General features: G+C 52.3%; 1 protein-coding gene across 1 annotated transcript; it reads left to right on the top strand.

Annotated features, from left to right (window-relative positions):
* The first annotated feature begins 1,017 nt into the window (after positions 1–1,017).
* On the top strand, positions 1,018–12,342 carry TMEM275 (transmembrane protein 275). Its single transcript, XM_030823254.1, has 3 exons — positions 1,018–1,058; positions 11,322–11,424; positions 11,713–12,342. Exon 3 carries the CDS (start codon positions 11,800–11,802, stop codon positions 12,331–12,333), a length of 534 nt encoding a protein of 177 aa, XP_030679114.1. The 5' UTR covers positions 1,018–1,058; positions 11,322–11,424; positions 11,713–11,799; the 3' UTR covers positions 12,334–12,342.
* The last annotated feature ends 52 nt before the right edge of the window (positions 12,343–12,394 follow it).

The following is a 12,394-nucleotide window of genomic DNA, read 5'->3' as shown; positions in this document are numbered from 1 at the left end:
ACTTCGAGAAAAGGTGAGGTCAGGCCTAGCTGGCGTGGGTGGTATGGTAGGTAGCGTTAGGGAGAAGTAGAACCCTCCAATATTTCAGCATGGGACAGGGGCGTGGGCAGGGACAGGGGCGTGGGCAGGGACAGGTCCTTGAACCAAGCTCTGCCAGTGGTCTGCTCAAGGAATGAAATTGGTTCTTTCCAACAGCCATTCTCACACCAGGACTGTGACTGTGCCCAGCCCTGGGCTGGGTGCTGAGAACACACAAGTGATCTAAAGGTGGGGACTACTTGGTCCAAGCAGATTCCTTGAAGTCACATGCCTGCTGGGCCAACCTGGAGGAGGACTGCACAGGCTGGGGGCTGGAGTCTGCAGATAAAACTCACATCCTGGATCCCCGGGGCTAGGGCAAGAGGCTGTGGGGCCTCGAGCCTGGCTTTCCCCAGATGCAAAGGGAGGGATATGGTAGCCCTCCCCCACAGGGCCACTGTCAGCATGAAGGCTGCCTGGCACACAGTCACATCAGGTAGGGTTTATGAATGGATGAGTAAACGAATGAAGGCAGAGGTTGGAGAGATGCTCTTTCAGCTGAACTCCTCCAGGGTCTGAAAAGTCAGCACCTCAGTCTTCCCTCCCACACAGCCCAGCCTTGAGGGGCGCCTGCTGCCCAGCACTTCCTCCCCAGCCCTCATCCCAAAAAGCTCCTACACACACCCCCAGGAGAGTCACTCCCTAGACAGGCTCATGGCCACACCCCTTTCTAGGGTGCAGGATTGGTAGTTGATTGGGGAAGGGGTGCTGAAAACAAGTCCATCCCTGGAAAAATCCCCCCTCCCCCGCCCCACAGCTCCAGCCCCGCTCCAGAAAGAAGAATCCATTTGAAGTTGAAGGCAGAGCCAGTTCGACTTGTACCCCTGCCCTAGAGTGAGTTGCAATATATCCGTGCCTGGCTCTCGGAAAGTGCGGACGAGACGGTGTGGGTGGGCTAGGAGTTATTTGCAAGGGTGCTTGCAGACCGCGAAGCGTAGAGGAGAACGGCAGAAGGACGGAGCGGAGAGGGGAGGTGTATGGTAAGAACCCCACTCGCCCCGGGTTGAAGGGGAGCTGAGGGTCGGCGGTCAACGCTTGAAGGAGAGGGGTTCCGGGTGACGGGAGGCGGCTGGGGACCGGCACTGGCCCCTCCCAGCCCAACGCCGCCGCCGCCGGGGCTGCTCCAAGGGAGCCGAGCCCAGTGGGAGCGGGTCTGCGCGTCTCTGCCCTGCGCGCAGGGGCGGGGGGCCCAGGACGGGGCGCCCTTTCCCACCCACCTGCTGATCTAGGATCTCCAAGCGGCTCGGCCCAGGACACCGCCTGGGAACCCAGCCGCGTGGGAGAGGGCGACCCTACCTCCCAACCCCCTTGCTGTGCGCCGGCCCAGCCCCTAGAAGTCAGCGGACGGCGGAGGAGGTGGCGGCCTCTCTACTGGTGGTCCTGCGCCCGCGGGATTCTTCCTTCCTGCTGACCCAGGGTGCTCAAGGGTCAGCCGAGTCGGACCCGCAGGGGAGTGTCCACGGACCGGCTCAGGCAAGTGAAGGAGCTAGGGGACGCTGGCGGGAGGGGGCTGAGGAGGGGACGCTTACCGGAACGGGGGGAGAGACTCCATCCAGCCTGAGCTCCAGGAGACAGGAGTAGTGCCCAGACAAGTGGTCAAGAACCTGTAGCCGCGAGAGGACAGGGGTGAGAAAGATAGGGAGCAGGAGAAGGGGAGACACTCCGCAGGCACTGGCCGCGGGCTCCGGGGATTCCTCTGCTCCATTCTCACCCCGCCCTGCTCTGAACTGGGTAGGACTCTGCCCTAGAATCTCACCTGTCCCCTCCACATCCTCCCCAAGGCCGAAAGTGAGGAGGGGATGGGAGAGAGGAGAGCACAGAGCAACTTCAAATCCAAGAGACAGGTGAAGCCAGGAGGGCAGAAAACGCCCCTCTGACCAATGCCTCCCCCACCATTTATTTAACCAATATTCACTGGGCCATTTATTTAACCAATATTCACCTGGGGAGAGGCAGGCACCGCCCCTCCCCCCACCCCAACTGGCGATACTGCAACAAACAAGGTGGACATAATCCTGGCCCTCAAGGAAGATGGCTGGGGCCTGCAGACCTGGACACAGGAGTCATGGCACCATGAGGGTATCAGGAGTTTAACAGTCCTGATTTGCAGAGTTTTGGAAATCCGAAAGAAGGAAGGAAGGAAGCAGCATCCCAGCTGCACTCTGAAGGTAGAGCTGGGGTCAGCCAGGGGAAGAGAAAGTAGGCTCATGGCTCAGGCACAGGGAGCTCACACACCTGGTGAGGTCAGCCCTGCAAGAGCAAAATCAAGGCGGGGGTGGGGAGGGGGGCAGGGCTGGGCAGCAGCCGTGAGGATCCTAGGAGGAGAGATGGGGCAGTGGTGAGACTAGAGAAGAAGGGATGGATTCTGGGATGCTTGGCGGGGAGAGTCTGCAGGGCTTGGTGATAGATGGCAAATGTGTGGAGGGAAGCCTCGGGAGACAGGAGCTGAGGATGAAGCCCAGATTTTCTGGCTGGGTCTGTGGGCTCTGTGGGCGAAGATGAAATTGAGGGAACTGTATCCCAGAGGAAGAGTATGTTTCCAGGAGGGAGGCTTCAGTAGGTGCCAAGCTCTGGAGAGGTCAAGTTAGCTAAGGGTTGAACAGTGTTCATGGAATTCAGCAAAAAGGAGTCAGCTGGTGGCCTTGGTGAAAGCAGTCTGTGGTGTGATGGGGCAGAAACCAGACTGGAGTGGATTGGCTCTTGACAAGGAGGTGAGATATATACTGTAGACAGTGCTTTCAAGAAAGGGACAGAGCAGAGTGTTAGCTGGAGGCAGATGTGGGGTTGAAGGTGGGTTTTGTTTCAAGATGGGAGAGGCCTTCTTAGGTGCATCCAGTGGGAGGTACAGTCCAGTGACGGGCTGGTGAGCTCAGACTAGGAAGTGGGAGGTTTCCCGGGATCCTTAAGGACCACAGTGACGCCAGGGATGTGGATGTACAAAGGGCCCATGCCGCCCAGCTGTGGTTTTTTCACCTACAAGGCTTAGCAGTTTAGGCATAGACTTGAGGTGGCAGAAAGCCAGACTGTTGCAATTGAGGCTTTGCTGGCAGCTTTGGCAGAAAGATAAAGGGACAAGTGAAGTTGCAACAGAGTAATGGAAATAAGGCAGTTTGGGTTCTTGGATAGATGCAGACAGAAGTGGAAGCAAGAGTATCGTGGAGAAAACTGTCGAGTTCCAGGGATTGCATGAGATCAGAGAACAGTTACAGCCAGAGGCAGTGTGGAGTTATGAAGGGCACAGATTTAGGAGACACACAGCCTAGGTTTGAATCACAGCTCTGCCCTGTATTACCATGATGTCTGTGACCTTAGGCAATTCTTCTGACCTCTCAGGCCTCTGTTTTCCAATCCATAAATCACGACAGCAGTAGTGCTACCTAAGGGTTGTCATGGCACTTAAATGAGTTAATATATATAAAGGGTGGCCGGGCGCGGTGGCTCATGCTTGTAATCCCAGCACTTTGGGAGGCTGAGGCCAGGGGATCATGAGGTCAGGAGATCAAGACCATCCTGGCCAACATGGTGAAACCCCATCTCTATTAAAAATACAAAAATTAGCCAGGTGTGGTGGTGTGCACCTGTAGTCCCAGGTACTCAGGAGGCTGAGGCAGGAGAATCGCTTGAACCTGGGAGGCAGAGGTTGCAGTGAGCCGAGACTGCACCACCGCACTCCAGTCTGGGCAACAGAGCAAGACTCCATCTCAAAAAAAAAAATAATTTTATATATGTATATACATATATATATGGCTTAGAACAGTCTTTATGCTGTGCCCATGTTTGTATGGAGGTAGCAGTGGAGTTACAGTCAAGAGTAGGGTGTCAGGGTTTCTCAGAGGTGGAATGGCTCAGGGTGATGACAAGGGTGATAAAGTCCTGAAGGTGATGAGGTATGAGGAAGTGTAGCTGAGGTGGAATGAAGGAATTGAGCACTGGAGATGAGAAGTCAAGAAACTAAGAGGGCAGAGGGGTTGGGTGGTTGGGCAAAAGATGCTGAAGTTCCTTAGGCTAGAGAGGAAAGTGGAGCTAGTTCCAGAGCCTTGGAGGGAAGGAGACAGACAGGAAGGGCAGTTCCACTCCTGCCAGTCTGAAGTCCTCTCTCTCCACCCCTCTGGCTGGATCCAGGCAGCTGAGTTGCTTAGGGTAGAGGCAGAGGCCCAGACTGAGGTTAGAGACCCCAGTCTGGCCATCTATATAACCCCTGCTGGGGACTGCGGCCTGAGGATTCTGTTGGGGAAGTGCGAGAGCACCAGGAAGGACTGGAAGGGAGCATCTTTGCCTGGATTGTTACAAAGGCTTGGTCTAACCAACGCAGACCTGTGATCGCTCAAAGAAGCCTTTGGAGTCTTGTGCCACTGGGGCCTCTCAGCTGTGCTGGAAGCCAGAGCTTGCAGGGCCTACAAAGACCATCTAGATCAATCTCGCACTTTACCAATGGCAAAGCTGAGCCCCAGTGAGGGGAATGGTGAGTGCTTGCCTTTTGCCAGCATGGAGACCCATTGTGAATGGGGAGGCAACATCAGAGCAGCCAGAATGGAATTCCTATCCACCCATCACCTCTCCCAGGGGCTTCTGCTCTCAAGCACCTTCCCTCCACCATCACGCTTCCAGGCAAGGAGAAGTCTCCAGGGCAGCAGCTCATCTCCACCAGATAGGCAGGCAACTGATAGTGTGTGATATGTTGGCCTGTGTCTGCAACTCTCTGTGTGTAACGCATCTATGCATCTGTGTTTGTATTTCTGGATATGTCCGGTCACTGCGTGTGTGTCTGTGTGTGTGTTCGTGCATGCACATGGGCTCAGGGAGGAAGATGATAGATCCCGGGAATCACACACAGGAGCTGGAAAGCCACGACTTCAGGCTTCATCCTCAAACCTTGTTTCCAGCTTGGAGACTGTGTGTGTGCACGTGTGCGCACACGCACATGCACACGTGTGAGTATGCATGTATATGCATGTGTCTATGGTGAGGACAGGCCCATGGATTGGCTAGGGTGAGGGTGATGGTAGCTCTTTGGGTTCTGGGTATGCAGAGTTCAGTTGGCAGAAGCTGAGAGCTCCCAAGGTAGTCAATGAGCCCCAGCCAGCAATGAGCGAGAGCAATGTGGGAGGTTCCTGAGGATGCGGGTGCTGGGAAGAGGGCTGGCCCAGATTTCCAGGGACTGAGAGGGCGCAGAAGGGCTAAGACTAAAAGGAACAGAGGAGTTCATAGTGGGCAGGAAAGAGCTCAGACCTAGCAAGTGAGGGGCTCAGGCTCCCGTGGAGGACAGCGGGCTGGGGCCCCTGGCTGATGTCTGGACTGAAGCCCCCACACCCAGAGGCTCTTGGGCCTTTGGACCAGGAATCTGGAGCCAAGAGGCCTGGCAGCTACCTCTAGTCAAGCAACTGCTCTCGTGCAACACAAACATCCCAGAACCATGGGTTGGGGACAGAGCGGGGCGCAGGCTGACCTGCTGACCTGAAGGGACTTCAGACAGAGACGCCCTCTCCAGGAGCTCTTGCCTTCACCTGCTGAGGACCACCCCCTTGAGCCCAAAGTTTTTAAATAAGCAAACATCTCTATGCCTTTCAGTAAACAGCAATTCTAATGAGCCAAAAATATGAGCTTTTCAGTCTGACAAAACCGGGTTTGAATCCCAGCTTTCCCTATTGCAGCTGAGTAAACCGGAGTAAGTCCCTTCACCTCTTTAGCCTCGGTGTCCTCACTGTGATCTGGGGGCAGGACTGCAACAGCTCACAGGGTTGTAGTGAAGGTTAAATGTGCTAACGTAGGGAAAGTGCCTAGCAGAGAGTTGCTGCTCAATATGAGTGCCCCTGCCCCTCAACCAGAACCCCTGTGCAGCAGCTGATTTCCCAGGGAAATAACAGAATCCCAGCCTAAAGCAAGTAATCTGGTACAATGAGCAGGTACAGCCATATACATTTATATGTATACCTATACATAAATGTGCCATATGGACATATATGTATACATATACGTAAATGTGCCATTTTATGAGACCTTTTGATACACTGACAGTAATTTCTAAACAGGTCCTCATTTCCACCTTTACAAACCTCAAGTAGTTGAGGGTGGGGCAGCAGATTGATTGATGAGGGACCTCGGTTTGGGGACAATAACCTCATTATACCCCTCTCTTCACATTCAGACAGCTAAGGCCCAGAGAGGGACCCCAGCTCTCCCAGGCTGCCCAACCAGTGTCTGCTCCTCCCCCAAACTGCTTGTGGACTGGACTCCCCATGTAGAAACCTAGCCAGAGGCAGGGCAGCAGGGAGGGTGAATTGCTTGGCCAGGGTCATGGGCAGCTGAATGGCAGTGTTCAGAGCCCTGGCTGGGTGGGAAAGGGCCTGGTTCTGGTCTGGCTTGGCCACAGACCTCCTCTACTCCAAGCTTCAGTTTCCCGCTTCTGAAGATTTAGGGATTGAACTAGATGATCTCCATGGGCTCAGCAGCTTGGAGTACTCACTGAAGTGAAGGTCTTCCAGTCCTCGCAACTCAAGAGTCAGAGCAATGCCCTTCCCTCCTGCTCAGGCACTGGGGTTGAAGCGGGGACTTGGAATGAAATAAAAGGGGCTTAGAGGACTGGGGAGAGCAATAGCATCAACTCAGAGTCCTGCTTCCATAATCCAATAGGCCAGCCTGGAAGTGGCATGTGTCACAGTTCCCTGGCCAGAACGTCACACAGTGCCACCTAATCACAAATCAGCCAGAAAGTGCAATCTTAACATGTGCTCAGTAGAGTGGAAAACCAGAAAGTTTTAGTGAACTGTGCCAAGGACACCCCACAACAGAGCTAGCCAGAACACCCACAACAAAACAGAACCAACACCGCAACAGCAGCTGCGGGAGGCCACAGTCCACCAGATGAAATGGTGGTGCAAATTGAATTACAACAGCTGAGCAGCCTCAACACCTCACCCCTGCACACTCCCAGATCCCAATTAACCAGGGTGGAGGCAACCTCAGGAATAAGCCCAACACCCACATGTTCTTAGTCCTTTTTGTGCTTAGGGCAGAGACCCTTTTGTCTTATAGTCACTCTGCCTCCCAGGAGCAGATAAGAATCAATCATTCATTAGCAATTAGCACTGAGAAGCTCAGCCCCTGGGCTGGAATTATTTTCTGTTGAACCTAGTTTGCTAAACCAAGGAAGAAGCAAAGTGATTTTTACCTTCCTTGAACCAGAGAAAACCTGTCTTCCTCTGTGGTTGACATTTGAGTGGTGTAAGTTCTAATTACAGGAGCTTATTTACAGGGCCTCAGAAGAGCCTGAGCCCTGTGCCTCAGTCATTCAACATTTAGCAAATCTAGCACTGTGCTAGGTTGAGAGCTCAGGTTGGATCAGTACACCAGATTTCAAATCCTGGCACCACCACTGCAATTGAGTGGTTTGGGGTGAGTTTACTTAATCTTTCTCTGTCTCAGTTTCCTCATCTGCAAAATGGAGATGTAATAGTAATACTTAATCTTAGGTTGTAAAAATTAAATTAGATATTATTATAAGTGCTTAGCATAGCATAACTTAGTTATAGATCTAAACGTGCTAATTTCAGATTATCATCTAGACTTCTGTTTCTGGCTAAAGTAGACTAGCTTCTATCAGACCAATTTACCTGCTGAGGATAACTTTAAAAGCTGGATTAAGCATTTAAGAAATCTGTTTAAAGGCATGGGAGAGCTACCAAGGCAGTGAGGACTTGAGGGGGCCAAGATTGTGGAGAGAAGTAATACTAGATTTTGATTTTTCCCTAAAGGCATTTTCCAGTTTGTAGGAGGCAGTGGTCATGAGACTGGGGAGTCAAATTTGAATTTGGGGCCTAAAAAGGGAAAGGGTACTGTTAAACACCTACAGTTTTTACTGGGAAGACCAAAGCAACACTCTGGGAATAATGGCTAACCAGATATAGACTAGACTCAGAAAGACTGGAACAAAGTTTCCAATCAGTATAATCCTAGACTGGGTTAAAGCGGCCTGTCCTTCTTTAAGTGCCTGTCAGAAGCAAAAGCAAATCCCCTCTGGAGAAAGACAGTATCATTCAGAGCCTCATGCTAGCTCTATAACTTTTTATACACAATGTTGGACATTCAATAAAAAATTATCTGGCATTTCAGGAGATAAGACCAAATGAACAAAAGCAATAAAACAGACAAGAGCAATAAAAAAGACAATAGAAACAAGCCCACTGGAGATCCAGATGTTGGAGTTTTCAGATATGGACTCTAGAAGGTTTAATATGTTCAAGAAAATAACAAGGGAATCTTTCAGTAGAAAACTGGAATCTATGAAAAAGGATCTAGTGGAAATTCCAGAACTGAAAAGTTACAACAGATGAAGTAACTCCATTGATGGATTTAGCAGCAGAAAAGACACATGTGAAAATAGGATTAGTAAACTAGATGGTAGAAAAATATTTCAGATTAGTAAACTAGATGGTAGAAAAATATTTCAGTAGACAAATATCCAGACTGAAACAGAAGGAAGGAAGGAAAAGGCTAGAAAATATAGAATAAAGTGTAAAAGAGACATGTGGGGCAATAGCAAATGGCTGAACATACAAGCAATGAAGGTCCCAGAAGGAGAGGAGAAAGAGAATGGGGAAAAGATAAGAGCTGACATGTTTCCTGAACTGTGGGACAATATGATGCAGCCACAGATTGTAGAAGCACCAGGAAGGATACATACAAAGCAAATATCTACAAAGAAGGATAAATACAAAAAAAAACTCACTTAGGCACATCACAGGAAAACTGCTAAAACCCAAAGGCAAAGGAGAGTCTTCCCCTTATGGGAAAAGAAGCAAGATCTTGGCCAGGCACAGTGGCTCACACCTGTAATCCCAGCACTTTGGGAGGCTGAGGCAGGTGGATCACGAGGTCAGGAGCTCGAGACCAGCCTGGCCAACATGGTGAAACCCCATCTCTACTAAAAAAAAAAAAAAAATTATCTGGGGGTGGTGTTGGGTGCCTGTAATCCCAGCTACTCAGTAGGCTGAGGCAAGATAATCACTTGAACCCAGGAGTCTGAGGTTGCAGTGAGCTGTGACTGCGCCACTGCACTCCAGCCCAGGTGACAGTGCAAGACTCTATCTCAGAAAAAAAAAAAAAGAAAAGCAAGATCCCTGGACTCTCCAGCCAGCAGGGCCTTCCTGACCCTCATCCAATGTCAGCTTCCAGGAGACTGATGTGAAGTGAGGTGAGCCAGACTCCCTCCTCTCCATCAGGGCACCCTCATACTGAGCCCTCCCCACAGGAAGGGAACCCTTGCCTTTTTCAGATAATGTCAGATGTTGATGAATGAGGTTGGGGAGAGGCTTGAAAGGGGAAGATTTGGGAATCTCACAGCCCCTCCTGAGGATCAAATCCTTCTCTTTAAAATTAGGCAAGATTGTGTGGGGTGTGAGCCAGCTCATCTGTTTTCTGACTCTGGTCTCAGAATGTCTATTCTTCCTTTTAGTCCAGCCACCAGAGCCCCAATCCACTTCCCTCTCTCAGCCTCAGTCTCCTCAGTTGCAAAACGTGGCTATTAAAAAATTTTTTTAAATTCTTTTTATTCATAAACAAAATAAATAGACGCAGGGTTTTGCCATGTTGCCCAGGCTGGTCACAAACTCCCAAGCTCAAGCGATCTGCCTGCCTCAGCCTCCCAAAGTGCTGGGATTACAGGTGTGAGCCACCACGCCCAGCCAAAATATGGCTATTAATAGGCATCAAGCAGTAGTAGATTGTGATATCATGGATGTAAAAGTGCTTTGCAAACTGTAAATTGCTGTACCCTTTTAGTGGTTGCTATCCCTGCCTGGCAGAACCATCAGCAGCAGGTTAGCAAATGTTCATGCAGATGAGGAGCTTCCTGAGGAATCTGTGGTCTGTAGATGCCCTCAAGGGTCAACATGTGCTTTCTTTGCTAACATTTGGGGATTTCTGACTTCCTGCCAGCTTGGTAAGGCAGCAAGGTGATTCTGGCTGGAGTCTCAGTAGAGCTGCCACCTCTCAGCATGGTGACAGGAGAGGGAGCCCTGGAGTCATCAGCTCTGGACAGGCCTGGAGGTGGCCTTTCAAGTCCTCTGACCTGCGCATCCTGTGTGTCGCAAGTGAAGGATCTGACACTAGCCCTCATTTTCACTCAGTCATCAAGCTTTCTCCAACCCCACTGGGTATAGGGTTTGGACACTCAGAAAGGTACCTCCACCTGGGAGACAGCCCAACTTTTCTGTTTCCAAAACCAACATGACCAACCTCCCAGATTTGAGACTTCATGGCTCCCTTCTCTGTCAACCAGCACCACAAGGGCATGGTTAACATTTATTAAATACTCACTGTTCTATGCGCTTTATTTAGCTTAAAATATTTAATTATCACTGTACCCTATGAGGTGGGTTCTATGATTAGCCCCACGTTACAGGAGAGAAGACGGAAGCAGGAGAGTCAGGCCCCCTGTGAAGGTCGCACTCACTCACTGCTCCTCACCCTGCATGCTCCCCTCAGACTCGCGGTACCATCTGATTACTTCCCTTTCATCCCCATCCAGGACCCTTTTCTGGCATTTTTTCCCCACAATTCTAACGCAGCTCACTAGCTAAGATCTCGTCCTTTGAGGGCCTTTGTACCAACTATGATCTTATGCGTTATAGAACAGAATTCTCAAATAGAAATCATAAATCCCTAGACTCTAATTTTATTACTCTTGTTTCTGCATGCATTTCCAGAATTCTAGAATCCAGTGATAGATCCCAGAACCAGAGACATCTAGAGAATCCTAGAAAGGAATTCTAGCATCCAGCAATTAGGCTTTTGAATGCAGGTTCAACAGTAGAACAGTGGGGAGTGGAATGGAGGTAGGATTGGAATTTAATAGAATGCCCAGTCTAGAAAGGGCCCTGGTGCCTTAGATCTGCTCCAGCCCAAGCCAGCCGATGTGGGGACTGTGCCCTCTCACTGACCGTCTGAACCATCAGGAGCTCCTCACTCTCACGTGGCCACTGACTCCAGGGCCTCATCTGATGTTCAGGAGAGTCAGTGTCATTGCTATGCCTACCGGAGCCTAGGGTGGGGATGCTGAGGCCAAGTGGCATGGTCATTTGGGTCCTGGTTCTGTATCTTGGATAAACTGCTAGATCTCTGGGAGCCTCGGTTTCTTCATCTGAATAAGGGGGCGGGGGTGGGGGGCAAGGTCAGATGATTTCCAAGGCCTCTTCCACTTGAGGGAGTAAGTGCCTAAATCCCAAGAGCCGCCATTTGCCTTCTAGTTAGGACTACTGAAGACGATGATTATCATGTGATGAGCACCTAAGCTGAACTGGACACTGTGCTGAGCACTTTCCAGCCATTATCTCACTCAAATGAGTTCAGGTAGGCTTCCTGGAGGAGAGGGGTTGGAGGGGCAGCGTCCGTTTGGAGGACGAAAAAGTGAGGAGAGAGGGAGGATGGCAAGATTGGCCACGAGGGACCCCCGGAACTAGGTGGGGAAACAAGTCGACTCTTCACATACGGGATGGGTTGTTGCTTCCCAGAGGCAGAGGCAGAGGGCTGGCCAAGATGACCTCTGCCCACCCAGGCACTCAGTGTAGCTACAGACGGAGCCTAGGATTGGAAGTCAAGATACCCTGCTGACGCCGTCCTCTTGCTGTGTGCCCACAGGACGAGCGTGAGGAGGCTCCTGGCAGTTGGGCTGTTCCGGGCCGGCGGCAGGAGAGAGCTTGATGCGTGCCTGGCGTGCGCAGGCCGATGCCGCCGGCAGAAAAGAGCGAGGGGCCACCGGTCCCGGCGCCCGCGGAACGCGCCCGAGGCCGGGTGCCGGGCCTGCCGTCGCCGGCGCTGTGCTGCGCCTGCGGTCTGTGCGCGCTGCTGGCGGGCGTGAACGTGACGCTGGCAGGCGCCTTCGCTTCCTTCCTGCCTGGGTACAATGCGCTGCTCGTCGTGGGGCCGGCGCTGCTGGTGGTGGCGCTCGGCTTCTTCGCGGCCTGCTGCGTGTGTAGCCGCCGGGGCCCCGCGACCCGTGCGCGCTCGGCGGCCGCGGCGGGCCCGGGCCAGGGTGGCGGTCGCGCCGGGCCCGTGGCGCTGGAGATGGAGAGCAGCGAGCCCACGGCACAGGACACCACGGCCGTGCAGCTCAGCCCTGCCGTCTCCGCCGCGTCCTCCGGCCGCTCCAGCCCCGGCCCCAGCCCCCTCGCCTTGGAGGCCCCGGCGCTGGCGGCGGTCTGCGCCCTGCGCTCGGAAAGAGTCCAGCTCAACCCGCCCCGGGAGCGGGCCGCCCCCTAGCGGACCAGGGCCCCGCCGTGACTCTGCTGTCCGGGTTCATTCCCCTTAGGAATTTAAGGGG

This window comes from Nomascus leucogenys, chromosome 12 (genome assembly GCF_006542625.1).
Source record: "Nomascus leucogenys isolate Asia chromosome 12, Asia_NLE_v1, whole genome shotgun sequence".
Classification (NCBI taxonomy): domain Eukaryota; kingdom Metazoa; phylum Chordata; class Mammalia; order Primates; family Hylobatidae; genus Nomascus; species Nomascus leucogenys.
The sequence above is the reverse complement of the archived record's forward strand: the minus strand, read 5'-3'. Positions and strand labels throughout refer to the sequence as shown.